At 35.2% G+C, this 18,480-nt stretch overlaps 1 protein-coding gene across 17 annotated transcripts in view; it reads left to right on the forward strand.

The window, feature by feature from the left end:
* FRYL (FRY like transcription coactivator) overlaps window positions 1-18,480 on the forward strand; it is a 170,080-nt gene that overhangs the window by 90,782 nt on the left and 60,818 nt on the right. For 10 of the 17 annotated variants that reach the window (XM_010401705.4, XM_039551620.1, XM_039551619.1 and 7 more), the window contains 15 exons: window positions 763-861; window positions 2,247-2,348; window positions 5,149-5,193; window positions 8,443-8,546; window positions 9,182-9,290; window positions 10,300-10,386; window positions 11,054-11,225; window positions 11,906-12,038; window positions 12,284-12,391; window positions 13,601-13,838; window positions 14,467-14,652; window positions 14,743-14,829; window positions 15,595-15,863; window positions 16,248-16,443; window positions 17,399-17,523. In XM_010401705.4, coding sequence (XP_010400007.2) covers window positions 763-861; window positions 2,247-2,348; window positions 5,149-5,193; window positions 8,443-8,546; window positions 9,182-9,290; window positions 10,300-10,386; window positions 11,054-11,225; window positions 11,906-12,038; window positions 12,284-12,391; window positions 13,601-13,838; window positions 14,467-14,652; window positions 14,743-14,829; window positions 15,595-15,863; window positions 16,248-16,443; window positions 17,399-17,523 — 2,060 coding nt within the window. Of the gene's footprint in view, window positions 1-762; window positions 862-2,246; window positions 2,349-5,148; window positions 5,194-7,304; window positions 7,494-8,442; window positions 8,547-9,181; window positions 9,291-10,299; window positions 10,387-11,053; window positions 11,226-11,905; window positions 12,039-12,283; window positions 12,392-13,600; window positions 13,839-14,466; window positions 14,653-14,742; window positions 14,830-15,594; window positions 15,864-16,247; window positions 16,444-17,398; window positions 17,524-18,480 lie in introns of those variants that run through there. The other 7 variants (XM_010401698.4, XM_010401699.4, XM_010401701.4 and 4 more) reach the window with 3 other exon arrangements.

The following is an 18,480-nucleotide window of genomic DNA, read 5'->3' on the forward strand; positions in this document are numbered from 1 at the left end:
CTCTTCCAAGAAAAGCAAATTCAGTCTCCAACATCCCACCCTTCAATTTGATAAATAAAGCAGAAACAGGTTAAAACAGTAGGTTGAGAGTATTGTTTAAATGGATCATCATAGGTATCCGGAGAGAAGCCTAAGAGCCTTGCAGAGGTTTCAATGAAGAAGGTGATAGCTGCCTGGGTTGTGGAAGGAAACTTATTCTGTGTGCAAGAACAGAGCAGGTCAAAAGGATGCAGGGCTCCATGTATGTTCCATTAATTCTGAAAGCTGAGCAAAGACAACTTGCATGATTGGTTGACTGGTAATCCTGTGGATTATTTCTTAAATTTTCAGTTTTTAGTATTGGAGGACGAAAAAGAAAACAGGAGCAGTTAAGAGGGGAACTGTTAAAGTTACAGATACTAATTTTTTAAATAAATGAAAATATGCATATGAAGAGTTTCAATGTAGTTTTTGTTAGTTGGTATCAAATACATTTTCTTCTTTAAGTGTGGAACGGAGACCACATTCTTAAAGCTTTTTTTTGTAGTGGACTGTTTTGCTGGGGTGTATGTTTGTTTTAATTGTTAATTTTAGCTGTGTGGTTGTAGTGTTTGGCATGATTTCTTATGCTTCTGTTTATATTTCAGATAAATACACTCAAATGCCTTCCTAATGTAAAATTTAACTTTTGAATGGTTTTAAATTAGTAAACATATTAATGTATATTTAAATGGCCTTCTGTGTAAATTTTTCAGCCCATTAATTTGTGTATTTTTTTAATAGGCTGTTAAAAATGAAGTGAATGTGCCATGTTTGAAAAATTTTGTGGAGATGCTTTATCAGACTACCTTTGAATTGAGTTCAAGAAAGAAGCACTCGCTGGTATTTTAAAGAAATATTTCAACTTCTCTATTTTGTTCATCTTAGGCTCTTAAGCTAGTACACTATATGAGGAAAAGCTTATCAGCCATATTAATTTAAATCTTAATGTCTCAGTATAATTAAATTCCCACAGTGTATGTGTGTTTGTTCTAATTCTGCTTTGTTTCTTTGTGCAGATATGTGCTCTTGTTATCTCATATGTGAGATTGTCTTAAAATCAGTACTTGTTTTTGATTATTTTAGTGGGTTTTAGCTGAGTTATTTAACCTAATTTTTTTTAATAAAAACCTTGCATTCAGAGAGTCTGAATATGTTTAAATTAGGGTTAATTAAAAGATGCAAGTGTCAGACAAGACTTTTCCAGTAAAATAGCGTCCTCTTAATAGCCCTGCTCTGTCTCCTCTTCTTGTTTTTCTTTTTCCAATTTTTTTTTATTATCTCTTATTTATGCACTATTTGGTTATTTTTGATGACTATGGCAGCCATGTTTCAAGTCAATTCACTTCACTTTGCTGAAAATGTAGAGCTAATTTTTGCATTTCAGTTGGTATATTCAGTAAGTGCAAGTGAATTTAAAATGTTTTATTCTCACTTTCATGTCAGGGACAAGCTTTACTTTCTAGTATTCTGCACATATAAAGCATATATCATTGTATTGGTTAAACTTCTTATGTAAGAAAAACATAAAGTGGTTGATGTTAGTATTAAAAATATTTTATTTATGAAGTTAGAAACATTGTATCAGAGTACAATTTACCTACTCATCCTTTAATTTTGCTTCATAACAAGCAAATCTGCAGTCAGATTTGGTACTAATCATCATTATGTGTTAAAGTACGTGGTACGTAAACAAATCGTATGTTACTAAAGCATAGCTAAATCATACTCTGCATATTCACAGATTTATTTAAATTAAATTATATCATGGCTCATTCCTTGCTAAAATTAGATCTTGAGTAGAAGTAGCATTTCTGACATCTTAGTCTGCCTCAGTTTTTACTGAGTTGATGTTTTTCCTGAATATTCTTGGAGGCAGTTCACCTGCCCAGCATGTAGGACTACATGAATTGAGACTTGTGATTGCAGGGAAAGCATGAGTATTGTATGAAGGGTCAGACTGCTCTCAGTCCTTGTTGGAGATCAGGCCTTGCTGGGGGATGAGCTTCACCTTGGTGTCACTGCTGCAGTCTGACACCTTGAGCTCTTACAGCACCCGGAGGTTACCCAGGGCGCTGTGCCTGGCACGAGTGTCCCAGTGCAGGGGAGAGGCTGCCATGCAGTGCCAAAACTGAGAGTGAGAGGCAACAACCGTGTGTCTCAATGTACAACACTTAGGAGGTCTGAAAAGAGCAATTTGATCAATTCTTTTTCCCCCCTACTCATAGGCTTTGTATCCATTGATCACCTGCCTGTTGTGTGTCAGTCAGAAACAGTTTTTTTTAAATAACTGGCACGTTTTCCTGCAGAACTGTTTGTCACATCTAAAGGTAAGAATCCTTTTTAATTTAGGAACTGTTGCAAATCACTAGCATTTATTACAATATGTTCTCAGCATTTTTATGCCAAATAAACAATGAATAATATTTGGCTGTTTAAAAGGACACTGAAATACTTTTCTAAAAAGAAATTAAATGGTTTGAGTCTCTGTATTAAACTTAGTAGTAAGTTTTTGTGATACTATGTCATGTTGGAAATACGTGTGGTCCCCGTGGGGATTATAATTTTTATTGAGTAAAATCTGCAGAAGTGTCTGCTAATAAGGGCTATTCATGCCAGAGAAAATACAACCTGTAATTCTTAGTGTGCAAATTAGATGTGAGAAAATAAGTGACTTGTCTGCTCTTCTAAGTAGAATGTATAGGAAGTGCAAAATTTCTCTCTCTTATTCACTTACTGAAGGAATAGAAAATGAACTGTGACACCAGAAAAGATGTTATATCTACAGCCTGTGATACATATTTTAAAAAAACAATTACAGTGTCCCTTTAACTTGTGACTTCTGTTGATATAATTGTAAGCATCAATTGGTTGATAAAGACATCAAGATACTTACAAATTAGTGACTTTCTTGTAGCATTAGTTGTTGTACATGTTCTTTCCTTGATTATGATTAACATTATTCATGATTTTGCCTAATGTATTGATTTTGAAAAGGCTAATAAATTCTTTGATCCTCCTTCACAACATTGATTCTGGTTAGGTACGAGTGACAATTCTGAAGCTTATTCGTAAAATACAAAAACCGGCATGAGGTCAAAAGGAAAACGGTTTAGCTGCTTGGATTGTTTTTAAGGGTCATTTTGTTCTTACAACATCTTTCACACCTTTCTGTTGCTTGTTGGGTTCTGTATATTTTTCATCTAACATTATTGCAGTTCTTTTGCAATATTTGCCTTGATTTTTGTTTTGTGGTTTATTTTGCTTATGGAGGCTGCTTGTGCTTTTGTTTTTAAAGCTTTTAAAAAAACTCCTTACAATCTAGGAGTTGCCTTTTTCTGGCATAATGTCCATTGCTGATAATGGATGTATTAAAACTATAAATGCCAGTGAGTTTAACTGATAGTTGCTGAGCATGCATTTTATATTTTACTTAGTTTTGTTAACCACTAACAGCTTAACACATTTACTGTAAGGCTCTATTCAGCAGAAATTCCACATACGAATTTCTGCAGTTCAGAATTTGCAGTGTTATGATGCTATGCCATCAATGAGTTCTTTAGGATATTTTATGGTTTGGTTTAATTTGGCACACCAAATACTATCAAGTTTTTTGGGTGCCTACCTAGTTCAGAAACTTTGTTGAGCTTAATCTTGAAAAATACACCCCCACTGTCCTCATGTGTCTTATGAATTAATGTGTTCCTTTGTTTCTGAAGCTAATTAAATGCATGCACTCTGTAATAAGTAATCTCATTAATTTATAAATCTGAATTTCACAGCAGTTTAGTCTTTTAGATTCCCCTTCCCCATTTTATTTCCTGATTTTCTAATGACTAAAATTATTTTATTTGCAGTTATTTAAATCTGTAAAATAAAATAAGAAATTCTGAATCCATTGCCTCTAGTGTCTTTGTAACTAATAAAGTAATTTTGAGAGTTACTAGGAGATACTTAGAGCAATAATAGAATTCATCTACCCCTACTGTATTTGTTGACATTAACAAATTAGGAATTGAAATAATGATAACACTTAGAGTCTGTCACAGGGATATTCTGTGAAGAGTACAGGCATGCTAGCAAGTCACCAAGAGGTAGCATAGGTCGTGGATTCATGGTGCTCTCTTTATTCCCTGGTGATTGCCCACTGCAAACTCTTACTTAGCCACGAACAGCGTGTCGCACTTTGGTGACTGAAATAAGCCATTTCCTGTTTGCCATGGTGTGAAAGCTCACACCTTTGCAGTTGCCCCATAGTACCTGATGCAGAGTTTGTTCATACCCTGCCTTACCTTCTGGTGCTACATTAAATTTGATAATACTCCTGAGAGTGCTCTGAATTCTAAACCTGGCAGTATTTATGGCCTTTGTAAACTCTCTGTGCTGGGTTTCAGTGCACATTGCCTTTAGTTATCCTCAAAGCAGGCTTAGTGTGTGGTGAGAACATCCTAGCTGTGCTGAAAGGAGGAAACCTAGTGGTCTGGACCAATGCAGATAGCACATCAGTGAGTTGTAAGAGTCAGTTTAGACCAGGAGTGTACTAAAGGGCTTTTTTTTTTTTTTTTAATATATATGTATAGCTGGCTTTGTCCTACAAAGCTGCTGGGATGCTGCTTCAGCACTGAGCCCAGCAGGCATTTTTTTACACACTGTAGTGTAGGCAAAATTCTGAATTTGTTCAGCAGACAGTAACACTGGGTCAGTACTGTAAAACACTTTGCTTACTTTTTTTGTCTAGTATTTAGACAGACAAATTCTAGCAAGTTTATCAGAAAGTTGATAAATTCTTGGATGAATCTGAGTTGTTGTGGTATCTTTACTACCTCTTCTGGAGAGAGGTAAAATTTTTAAAAGCTGCAGAAATGGGAGAGAACAGTGTCTGTCATTCTGCACCACTGTTGGCTGGAAAAAGAGTATTTTTTTTTCACAGTTTACCCATAGTGTCTGTTACCACAAAACCTTGAAAGCTGAAGGAACGTTTTCTGCCACTATAGCAAACCCTTTATTTCTACTGAATAGAGTCCTTGCTAGACAGCTGTCTGTTGGTTTTGTGCTTTTTTTCATCTAACATGCATGTGCCTTCCATTCTCATGTTTGTTATGTTTTGCTGTCTCACATTGCTTTATTTAGATGCCATCTAACAACAGTATCAGAAAACAAATAGAAACACTGCAGGTGAGTTAATATGTTGTTGTAACTCAGTGAAATGTTGCTTTGTCTCATGTAAATACTTTTGTTTTGGTTTATGTTCTTTGTTGTATTTTGTGCTTTCCTTTCTTTCTAAAATTGCTGTTAGTACTGTTAAGAAGCAACAGGACTAAGAATAGCTAATGTTTCATAGATGTTTTTCTCTTGCCAGGGAGTAAAGGAGAAAGATCAGAAAATTGTCTAATACCAATTTTTCCTTGGGGGTGAAAGTGTGGCTTTGTAAGATTGATTATCAATATCACAGCTGGTTTCCCTGAACAGCAGTGCATGTTTCCACTGGAAATAACTACCTATTCAGATGTATGGGGTTTTTTGTTACTTCATTTCAAAAAGTGTCTTGCATGTGAGCAAACTGAAAAAACATTTTCACAATAAAAAAAATGTGAAACTGATTTACTGTAACAACTTGCGGTGCACTAACTTGAAAGACTTTTACACTGTTGGTTTTGCAGGTTTTAAAAAATAGAAATTGTTTTAGTTCAGAACAGAAGAAAAGTTTAACATCAGTATTAAAAAGTACTTTCTTCAGTAAGTGACTACATTTGACTAACGTGGAAAAATGCTATTTTGTTTCTTGCCATCATTGAGATTTGTTTCATTGACTCATTTAATGTGTCATGTAAAACCACCATAATTTGCTCTTGCGTTTTTGGTTTTGTAACAGATACTGTTCTTGACAACTTTTTTCATAGTCTGCTGATACCATAATTTATGTTAAAAGTTTTAGGATTTTAAACTAAACTATGTTTAAAAAATACCCCATATACAGTACTTTAAAATCTGATAGACATAATCTAAAAAAAGACTAAAATTCAGCCAGGTTGTTGAATTACACAGCCATCTATTCCTTATTCTAGTTGCTGTAACATCTAAGAAGAAAGAAATACTGACATGTTAACACCAGGTGTATACAAAGTGTGCTATAATTCAGACCCCCAAAGCAATTTTCTTCTAGCATATTTGTTTAGTTCTTCATTATAGGAAGTGATAATGAAAACTTTCAATGCTTAAAATAATAAAAGTACTGCAGGATTTATTTTTTAACTCTTTTTAAAAGGTGAATGCCTCTTTATCTGCTCCTTTTTATTCTTTATATCAAGCAAACTTTGTCATAACTACTCAGAATTAGCTCTCTTGGATGATACACCTGCTAACAGATGGAAAGTTGTTTACACATTATTAAAATATCTGCTATATTACTATTAAAATACCTGCTACATTTACCATTTTTTTTACTAGATGATTGAAAGCCAACAGTAATTCTTTGGTTTACTTCTGGGCCTCTAAATTAAGTGCTCCTGTAGAATATCAGAAATAAGAAAATTGGAGCATTACTCAGTTTCAGATGCATTTCAGATAGACTTTGATAACACATGTACCAATGAATTCCCCAGCCTACTTTGACAATCAGTAATTGTTGGCCTGTAAATTAAATACAATGAGTAATAATACTGTGGGGTTTTTGCTGTTTAAGCTGATTAGAATCAAAGCTATTACAGTCTCACCTTCTGGTACAGTTACATTTGCTTCTTCCTCAAAGTAGCACCGCAGGTAAATTAACTGAACAGTGGGACAGTTATGAGTGTGAATAGTAATCAGGGACAGGTGTAACTTCTTACTGGGTAGATTTTGTCCAGATCACTTTTCCTAAATTCAGCCACTGCCTAGGTTACAGGTGCTAATTCAGAGGTGATGGCAGCACACATTGATGAGTGTGAAGGGAGAGTAGAACAGCGTTATCACAATGTAAACTGGGTTAAGTTATTCCCTCTAATATTCTGGTAGTCAGTCGTGTATGTTACTTGTCTGTACTACTTTGAAATACCACTTCTGCCTCTGTGATTCTCTGATAGGCTTTTAGCCTTTCTTAAAATAAGATGCTGCCAAAACCAGTAGTCTGGACCCACCTGTGTTAAAGCCACCAGAATTACTCTCCTTTGTGTATATAGCCTTTTACACAGACATGGACATGAAATTACTTTGATCAGCTTACTGGTGCAAGTTGGACTTTCTTACTGCTAGGATTAATGCAGAGGGAGTGTTGAGGTTGTGGAGGAGAGAACCATGAATGAGACCATCTCTTTTTGAACAGTATGGTTGTAGTTTCACTTACACCTTTTGTGAATTTGCACTCCATTTCTCCTAGAAGGACTAAGTCATCTGCTATTCTGACTCACTGGCTTGTGGCACAAAATATGAAATTAATTATGTTCAAGTCATCTTATAGATATATCTTGAAACAGAGAGACTTCACTGGAGATTGGAAGGTGTGGTTTTAGGATTCTTTTGTTGGTTTTTTGTTGCTTGGGTTTGCTAGTTTGGATTGGGTTAATGCCTAAAAAGTTGGCAACTGGGAATCATTTATTATATTCGGAAGTTTGTACTTATGGCCAAGTCCAGAATCTTGCTGGACACTTTTAGATTGTAAGTACTCCAAGAATCCCTGTTTGGAAAGGAGGTTTCTGGAGCTGGTATAAAGAATGTTAGTTACTTACTGGTTTACACAGCTTAAGAGCTTGGAGGAGCAAAGACAGACTCATAGTAGCAGCTTTAAGACAAAAATTGTTTTGCACACAGTACATAATTTAGACTGAATTGTGCTGCGAGATTTTATATTAATTCAAGAAAAGGCAGCATAATTATTACAATAAAAATTCATTGAAAGTGGGTGAACACTAATACAGCCTGCAGGAAGTGTCTACATTGTGTGAAGCCACACCCAGAGAAGCATCCTGTGCCTGCCCTGTTTTGCATTCTTTTCTTCTGCACCTGCTACTGTTTGCTGTCACAGACTGAGTGATGGAGTGAGACCTTGTGCCTGATCCAAAGCAGCTACTCCACTGTTTTAGACAAACTATAAATTAGTCTGCTGTGAAGTAGGTATTTGTTGCCAATGCCTTTCTGAGAAAAGTTCTTGAAAGCAATATACTCTTGGTGTGTTCATCTCAAGAGGAATATCTGCTTTCTAGTTACTGCTCTGCCCTCAGAGTTAGAGATGTGTAAAATGAGCTGGAATTACTAGTTTAAAATTTAAGAAGTATTGGAAATATGCAATACAGGCTTGTTTTTATGAAAAAATATCAAAACCTTGTAGTCAGTATTAAACCCATCTGCTTTCATTGTTAAAAAGTTTATTTTCAAAAGTAAATAAACGTAATTAATTTTGTCAGTGTCTCAACAGGCAACAATAACTGTATTTTAAAATTTATTTTACAGAATAAAGATCCCAAAATGTCCCGAGTTGCACTGGAATCTTTGTATAGGTTATTGTGGGTTTATGTTATTAGAATTAAATGTGAAAGCAACACTGTAACTCAAAGGTAAGTTCATTATGCAAAGTATTTTAAACTATTGATTGTTGGAGATTTTATTCCCACCTAGTGATAACAGAAGAGATCTTGAAGCCAGCTCAGGGATAGTTTAGTCAAGTAAACAGGGGACCAAACATTTTGTCATAATAGAGAAACCAAAAGCCCTTCAGTATTTTGATGGAAAGAAGGAATAGAGTCTAGAATTGTCTTTGCAGGGATAGAAGAGGGCAGAGAGATCAGCAGGGAGTTTATTAAAGTTAAAAGGCACTAATGGTGCCAGAACAAATCGGGTATGAAGTGTCCATCACTAAGTATGGGCTGGAAATGAAAAGGTTTTCTTTATAATTGTCTACAATGAGAATTGGGAATAGTCGTTCAGATTTTGCTCCTCCTCCTGACTATTAGTAACTGGTTTAAAACAGGATATTTTTCAGTTCATAGAGTTTCAGAGTTCGCGATCCTGCTGCCTGTGACAGCTGGGGCTGTACTTCCTGTAGGTGGTCCTACCTGTCATAGGCTTCTGTATTATTTCATAGTAGCCACACACCCCCACACTTCCAGATTTGAACTGTAGCATCTGTGCTGTTATAAGGAGCGATTTTTAAAAGGCCTTTTTATTTCTTTCTGTTTCTAAATTCTTGTAGCCGTCTCATGAGCATTGTATCAGCACTTTTCCCAAAAGGATCGCGTAGTGTGGTCCCACGAGACACACCTCTGAATATATTTGTGAAGATTATTCAGTTCATTGCTCAGGTAAGAGTACACCTGGGTAGAGCTGCTATAATAGGGTGAACATGATTTGGAAGAAATGTAAATTTAAGGTTCGTTTTTGAAATATTTGCACTGAATTAATGGTCTCAAATCTTGAATAGAGTTTCCCCAAATATGTGTAACAAATGAAAGAACTCATTCTCTTTCTAGTAGTGGCAAAACTATTTATTTTTAAGCTTCAAAAACTTGTGTATGAACATTATGATGATTAGTATTTACACTTGTATTGCACTGTTGAGAGCTCTGTGTGTGTATACATATATTTATATAGTACACTAATATAACTACTATATCCATTATGATATTTTTATAAGGGACAAAGCATTAGAACAGTATTACCCACTTATATTTAGCCTGGAGACTGGCCTCTATAGATAGAAATAGTGTGCAATGAATGCAGTAGTGTATAGTTGGCATTACATTATGGTTTATATTATTTTAGGTACTTCTCATGTCCTGATGTCAAATGCAAGATACAATCTCACAAGATGAACTCTCATTAATCATTAACCTTATAGATTATAGACATCTTTTCCTGTTTTAGAAATAGCTTGTCTGTGCTTCAGCTTCCAAAATGATTTGCTTTTGGTCATACAGGGATGAGGCAGAATACATAACTCATCACTGTTTATATTTTTTGTATTTATATTGTAATACTTTTTTATTCCTTAGAGCTTCTCTTTATCCCTAATTTTTAGTTTTCTATAAAAGCTCATCTTATTCATAGAAATGTGTTTGATCTGAGATGAATTGTCTGGGAATTTTTTCAGGAGAAATAGTTCAACCATATCAGGGATGAGCTGTGTTGAATTGTACTAGATTTTTAAAAAAAAATTAAGTTATAAAAATAAAGAGGAAAAAAGGATTATTTTCTAAACTTTTTTTTGTTTTTTTAGCTTTTAAGACGTGATACCCAGTACCTGTGCAAAGCCAAGAAGTTATGCATATTAACAGAAAAGAGATGATCACACTAATCTATTTTCCTTTATAGGAACGTTTGGATTTTGCAATGAAAGAAATAATATTTGATCTTCTTAGTGTTGGAAAATCACCTAAAACCTTCACTATTAATCCAGAGGTAATAAAAGCTCATTACTTGCATGCCCTGAGAACAGGGCATTGGGGGATTTTTGGGGGGGGGGGGGGAAGTGGTTAACTATGTTTGAGCCAAGTTAAAAGCAGATTAATGATTATCTGAAGGAGTGTTCTGTGTTCTCCTAACACTAAAGAAGTAATTGTAGTTGTGCACAGTTGCTGTTTGATTTCAGGTGAGCAACCCAGCAGCTGTTCTACAGCTAAGACTCATTTTGACAATAATTTCAGGAAGCTTTTTTTTGTTACAGTGTAACTGTAAAGCATTTTTTCAGGAAAGTCATACCTAGCTCTTCAAGACCCAGTCTTAACAGATGGGATTTTTAAGCAATGTCTGTCTTCAATGTGTTGCTCTGGAGGTTCATATCAAGTCCTTTAGTGCTCAGTACTATAAAATGTTCTCTATCTTAGCCTGGGCCAAGTCAGTTCTCTTGAATGAGAGTGTGGAGTGGCACTGAAAGCTTAAACTTTATTCCTGTTACTTTCATTACCCTAATATGTAATATTTAAATAAGCCTGTCCTACTGGAACTGCACTGCTGTCTGTTTAAAAGAGAGGAAAAATGCAATTTGTATTTTATCTCTGTGTTGCTTCAATATTGTAATTTCTTATGTTTTCTCTTTCCTTTTTTTGTCTCTTTTTTGCTCTTGAAGAGGATGAATATTGGCCTCAGAGTCTTCCTTGTCATAGCAGATAGCTTGCAGCAAAAAGATGGTGAACCACCAATGCCAACAACAGGAGTTGTTCTTCCTTCAGGAAATACTCTACGTGTAAAGAAAATTTTTCTTAATAAGACGCTGACAGACGAGGAAGCAAAAGTTATAGGTATGTTGTATTCTTTTGTAAGTTGGCATTTCAATATGTGTGCATATATTCTTAATTATTCTCAAGCAGTACATTTGTGTAACTTTATTTATGTGTTCATTTTAGTTGTTAGCAAGAATTGCTTTGATTTGTTAGAGAGGGCTGCTAGACAACATTGACTGGTGTCTCAGACCAAATCCATGTCTTTTCTTGAAGTGTTTTGCATTGCCAAATAAGCACAAAGAAGCCTGAGTGCAGTTGGTGTGGTAAATAGCACAGCAAGTTTTTTTCCCTTGATGTCACTCTAAAATGACCCAAATGTCTCACAGCTGGGTAGAGTAAGACAGTCTTGATCCCTGTGCTCTGTTGATCATCTGTGAATGAGGTAGTCATCTCCAAAGGACTGTTTCAACATACTAAATTTAAACTAGAACTAAAAAGCTTAGAATTGAGAAAACAGAGAAGCAACTAATGGTTACTTCATTGCTTATGTTTTTTCTGAAGGAAACTTCTACTTTTGTATAATATCTCATATTTGTATATTTATAGATGTATATTTCATATATACATCCATTTGTTTTGACACTTAAAGTATGTATTTCATGTCATCTGTGCAATAAGAAATTTGTCCTAAGCTGAATAACTGGCAGATATTTTAATAAAAATATGAAAAAAAGTGATAGAACTCTTTGGCTTTTCAGGAATGTCCATCTACTATCCTCAAGTCAGAAAAGCACTGGATAGCATTCTTAGGCATTTGGACAAAGAAGTTGGAAGGCCCATGTGCATGACTAGTGTGCAGATGTCCAATAAAGAACCAGAAGACATGATCACGTATGTACTGAATTGCAGCATTTTTGCTGTCACAGTAGCATCGCATTATTTTTATGCTCTAATGTTGCAGATGCCATCATTAATGTGTTACAATTTTACTTGACTATTAAGTGAATGTTAGTTTCATTGATTATTGATAAAAATGTTTATTACCTCATTAGTTTTGGCATGAAATCAAAAATATATGTCTGGTGTACTGAAGTAGATTTTCCTGTTTCTTTGTTGGCTATAAACTGTTTTTGCAGGGGTGAGAGGAAACCTAAGATAGATTTGTTCAGAACTTGCATTGCTGCTATCCCAAGACTGATTCCAGATGGCATGAGTAGGACTGACCTCATTGAATTGCTTGCAAGGTAAGAGAAATGGAATTCTGCTCTCAGTGGATATTCTTTTTTAAATGCTGCGTGTGCACGTTTGTCAGTGCACTCACTATGCAGTGTGAGTCACTGCGTGCAGACTCTGTCCTTGCTCCTTCTGCCAACCTTCTGCAGTTGGTCAAGTTTTACTGGCCGTGGTAGCAGGAGGTAAATTTATCTTGCAGACCTTGCACTTTTTTTTAGAGAGAGTATTTTGAGAAGTAGGAATTTATTTCTGTTGCTTTGTTTTTTTGAACTTGTTTTATCTTTTTGTTACTGCTATGATATTTTTTTCCTTTCTTTTTCTTTCTGTTGAGAATACTATAAATTTTCATAAAGCCATTCTTGTTTGACACTGCTAAAATTTGAGACAGGCTCTTGGGGGAAACTTTATTATTTTTCTCTACTGATCCTGCTTTTTTTTCCCATTTTTTTGATCCAAGACTACCCATATTCTTCCATCCCTTATCTCAGTTTAAATTGAATGTACCTTATCAGCACTGATAAATAGTTGAGACAGACTTTTTAAAAATTTTTAATGCAAGAATAGTCTTGGCACAGAAATACAGAACAGCTTATGGCTTTGAAATTATAAATTCATTTTTATATAACATGTTAAGTTGAATATATAAAAAGTTAGTAATAACGTAAGAGAATAAGATTTTTCTAACACTTTCTTCAGTATTAAAAATCATATAAAAGACATGAAAGTATTAAGTAATAATATAATGCTGGGATAAGTGTCTTCTACCATAGCAGGCTTAGACATATTTTTAAGTCTATGCAGAGGATTTTTTTGTGAATTTTTTCTCATATCCAAAGTAAATCTCCTTTAACTGCAAAAATAATGTGTTATTTTCAGTTTTAATTTGAAGAAAATAGCCTATACGTCACAGGGTGCTGGTCTGCTGAACTCTAAGGCAGTTGTTCAGAGGCATGCAAAGATGTACCTTTGTTAAAGACTTGACGGTCTCTCTTGAAAATAGTTTATTTGTATTAAGTTTTGTGAAACCTTGCGTCATTTTGCTGTAGTAGAAGTGCCTTCTGTCACTAGCCAGTTTCAGGTTTATTCAGTGCAGAAAGTGCATCTCTCTGGAACTGTTCTACATGGTACAGTAAAGAAGGAAAACACCAAACTTTAAATGATAAAGGCTGGTTAAGAGTATGCCTATCTAGGGTGATGATACCACTATTTTTTCTAAACAGGCTGACAATTCATATGGATGAAGAACTTCGTGCCTTGGCTTTCAATACACTCCAAGCATTAATGCTTGATTTTCCAGATTGGCGGGAAGATGTTCTTTCAGGATTTGTATATTTTATTGTGCGTGAAGTGACTGACATCCACCCAACGCTTCTTGACAATGCAGTAAAAATGTTAGTGCAGCTCATAAATCAGTGGAAACAAGCAGCCCAAATGCACAATAAAAGCCAAGATTCTCAGGTATATCTATATAAGGTCCTTTGATGTTAAAACATAGTTTGAATCTACATACAAACTTAATAGTGGGCTTTACTGGCTTTGTTAAGTAATAAAAATTCAGCTAAATTTCTTACAGTGCTTGTAGACTTTCAGATCTCTTATTTTAAATCAACATTTTTATCAAAACAAACTTAGTCTCAAATTATTAAATATTACCTAAACCCTAATTCATGACCACATTTTGCTTAGATTGTAGGTCATCATGTGTAACTGGAAATATGTAGGAGTTATTAAACAGTAGAACAAAACCCACCATTTTTTACTAGCCAGTAGAATGGGTTCAAATAATTTTATATTAGTATCTTTTACAAAAGAGTATTGCTTGAGATTTTTTTAATTGTGCTCTCATTGCATCATCTTGTGAGAAAGTGAAATAAAGATGTTCTTCTGGTATTTGTTTGGACTAAATTCAGAGAGGTAATAAAAAATGAAGTGACTAATATTATGTCATCCTCATAATGCAAAATTTGACTAGTAGCCAAAAATCTAAATATTTTATGATTAAATCTGCCATCGCCAATAATGGAACTGTATCTTAGTTGTGTTTATTTTTTCTTCATTTGCTTAACTTCTCTGATGTTTTTCTTAGCGTGGTGTATCCAATGGGGCTGCCCATACCCTTCCCCTGGAGAGGACCCTTTATTCCAGTGTATTTCATGTGGTGGAAGGCTTTGCTTTGGTCATCCTTTGCAGCACAAGGCCTGCCACCAGGCGATTAGCTGTCAGCGTTCTCAGAGAAATAAGGGCCTTGTTCACACTTCTAGAAATTTCAAAGGTAAGAGTTGATGACCCATTCTTATGAATGCCTGGTGAAACTGCTTTCATTTTGACATTCTTTGAGCTTGGTTTGCTCTGTGTTTTGTAGAGCGATGATGAGTTGGCTATAGATGTAATGGACAGACTAAGTGCTACTATCCTGGAGAGTTTCATACATCTCACGGGGGCTGACCAGGTAGGACAGTTTTTTTGGAAAGTTACTTGTAAGATGAGGTTATTCTGCAAAGCTATTCCAAATAAATAGTATATCTTTTAAATGATAGTGTCAGTACATTCATGCAAATTTTATCAGCAGTTTATCACCACAAAGAGAAAAAGGCAAAAATCTTGAGGAATGTTGTGAGCTTGACACCACTGTTGTAAACTTTGTTTAATAGTGTGTCATTATCACCACCATATAAACACTGACAGCTGTGTCTTTATCTGTTTTTTCTCATCTTGCTCATAGACGGCAATTTCTTAAAAGCAAAGGGCACTGCTTTTTTCTGCAGTAATACAGTATCATAGCAGTCAATGTGCCCCTTACCCATGATGAAAGCTGTAATAACTGTCAGTGAATAACAGTTGAATTCCATACTTACGTATTTATCGTAAACTCCTAAGTATCAAGGAAACTTCCGATTTTAGGATTAGGAAACAAGTTGGAATTCAGTAGTAAGGCTTTTAGAGTACAAATCTTTTGGAAGAATTAAATCATTAGGCATGAAAGGGCCTTTTTCTAGGATTTTCTTTTTCCTAATACCAGTTTGTTCTCAAACAATCTGTTTCTATAGCTGTTCACATTAAGAAATTCTGTAAAAAAACCCCATAAATTACTTTTTTATCTGTTCCAGATGTGGTTTCAACACTGATACTTTATTAGAAAAATAACAGTGAAGAGATTGTTATTTAATATACATGGATATTAAATATTGCCTCATTGTCTTTTCTGTGCACACAGACTACTTTACTGTACTGTCCCAGTTCAATAGATTTACAAACTCTGGCTGACTGGAATTCCTCCCCAATCAGCCACCAGTTTGATGTGATCAGTCCCTCACATATTTGGATATTTGCACATGTGACTCAAGGCCAAGATCCATGGATTATAAGCCTCTCAAGTTTCATGAAGCAGGAAAATCTTCCAAAACACTGCCCAACAGCTGTAAGCTATGCTTGGACATTTGCTTATACAAGACTTCAGCTGCTGTCTCCACAAGTGGATATCAAGTAAGTTGATTTCTGAAGTAAATACAGGAAGTGTCATTATTGTTTCGGTGAGGTAACATATAAACTCTTTATATCGTCTGTGGATTTAATTCAGCTTTATATAACAAAAAATTAAAGCAGATTTATCTAAATAAAAAAGTCATCTGCTGTAAAGATTAGTTAATTAATGCCTTTGGCCATATTGTAGTTCAACAGATTTGAATATAAAAGCATGCATTATTGATGTACAAGTCTGCTCTGAATAACTTATTTAGCATTTACCATGTTAACAATTTGGGAAGCAATGGCATATGCATAACTGAAAAATAAATTCAGTAGAAAACCTAAGTAAAATGTGGTAAGCTTCATTTACTCTACTGAGTTCTTCTCTTTCTTTTTTAATAGCAGCCCTATCAATGCAAAGAAAGTAAATACTACTACAAGCAGTGACTCCTATATTGGGCTCTGGAGAAACTACCTGATTCTTTGCTGCAGTGCAGCATCTTCTTCAAACTCCTCCACTTCCACAGGCTCTGTGAGATGTTCCCCTCCTGAGACGCTGGCGTCGACCCCTGACAGTGGTTATAGCATTGATTCAAGAGTAGGTCCTTCTAATGCTTACTGTAAATAAGTCTACATGTTATTGGAAATAGAAACACCAGAGGCTATAATATTATAATTAGAAACTGGTACTGGTATAATTTTTCTGAAAATATTTTTAGGATACATTTGTTTATAATTTGTTTAGAATAGTGTTTTAGTTTGCTTTTCCCTGTCTGTGCTGTGTATGTTTTTAAGGCAAATCTAATCATGTAATGAAAACATTTACCCAATCTCAGAGTCTTGTCTGGCAGTAATAAGGAAATGTTTTGTTCGCTGTTAAAGGGGTGGTTTTGCTGTCATTAGACTTCTGCGGTTCTGAGCAAATAGCCTGTCACTTCAATAACTGAAACAGGGACCTATTCAAGCACGGTGTATCTTGTTATATTTTTCCAATGACAGACATTTTTCTGTCTGCCTTGCTTCATATCATCTGCAGATTTTTTTTTCCCCTCTTCTTTGCTTGTTTTTGCTCATCTCCTTTTTGGCGTCCTGTTAAAGGTACAGTAGACATGAAGATAATTCATGGACTATGCAGCAGATTTTTGGCAGAAGCAGCCCATTGCACTTGTTTGTTACCAAGATACTTTCCCTAAGTCTGAGAAACTGTAGGCTGAAAGCTTTGTTCTCTTTGAGAACCACTAGGGAGTCTAAAGAATTAGACGCCAGAAATCTGCTTTTTCCCTAAGAAGGGCAGATACATTAAACATGCAAAGCATCTTTATGTCATGTTGAGTCATTCATTGTCATCTGACTGTGAAAATTCAGTAATGCAAGAAGTAGTTAATACTACTTTACTATTTCAGAAGATCTTTTCCATGTCTAAGATAAGTTTCACTTTTATAATTTTGAGTCACTGGTCCCGTGTGAGAAGACTGTGAAATTACAGTAGATGTTTTCATGTCACCACCTTGTGGTAACTACTTCATTGTGCTTTACTCTGGTTTTCTTTTTAGATTATTGGCATTCCATCCCCTTCCTCCCTGTTTAAGCACATAGTTCCAATGATGCGCTCTGAGAGCATGGAAATTACAGAATCCCTTGTCCTTGGACTTGGCAGGACCAACCCAGGGGCTTTTAGGTAACTGTTGTCTTTTGTCTGTTTTTATGCTAATTGATTACAAAGCTGGGGAATCGGAGCTCTTTTTTTCTTTCTTTTTTTTTTTACTTTTTTTTTCTCTTAAGAATTTTTTTAAAAGCTGTGACAACTGATTGTCATTGTCTTTTCTAGCATTTAGAGGCATGATAGAGATGGTTAGAGGTTGTAAGAATTTTATGTAGAGGTCATGCCTGCATAAAGAAAAAGAAGTTAGTAGAAAAAATAAACAGCTTATTGGTATTAAAAGGTGTCCTGATCTGAAAGAACAGATTGTGTGGACTAATAACATTTGAAATGTTAATTAGAATCAAGTTTGTAAGAGTTGATAAACTCTCCTTACTGGTATTGCCAATTGCTCTTTATGAGGATGAATGAAGAGTGAGAACATCTGAAGGGAAGAAAACCTCCAGGGGAGGCCATCAGATGTTCTCTGACAGCAGCCAATCTCTTATAATGAGAGTTATAAAGTTGTACCATGCATAGCAACCAACTCTGCTTCTGTAGAAGGAACCAGGGATTGCTAATACTGTTGGTTTTGAATGAGATGATGCTTCTCTCCAGTCACTTGTGTCCCATATTATCACAGATAAAAAGCCAATATTGAAACTGCCAAGTCCTCAGGTGTCGTATTCTTGTTTATATCTCTTGATAATCTTATAATTTTATATAATATCTGACTTTACTCTGCTACCAGGAGTAAAGCAAGACTTTGTGCCATGATCCTGAAGATCTGCTTAACAGCTCTAAAGTCTAGTAAAAGCTTTCACAGATAATTTTACCAGAAACCCTTGATTTCTAAATTAGAAGCAACTCATTCAGCAAGTAAAAGTAAAAAATCTGATCATCATCAGTTTTATAATTTCTCTTTTCAGAATATGTTTTGTTTATGATGGCCAGCTTTTTTCTCTGTCCAGTGCATGTACTCACACCGGATGCTAG

The sequence above is a fragment of the Corvus cornix genome, chromosome 4 (assembly GCF_000738735.6).
Source record: "Corvus cornix cornix isolate S_Up_H32 chromosome 4, ASM73873v5, whole genome shotgun sequence".
NCBI classification, from domain to species: domain Eukaryota; kingdom Metazoa; phylum Chordata; class Aves; order Passeriformes; family Corvidae; genus Corvus; species Corvus cornix.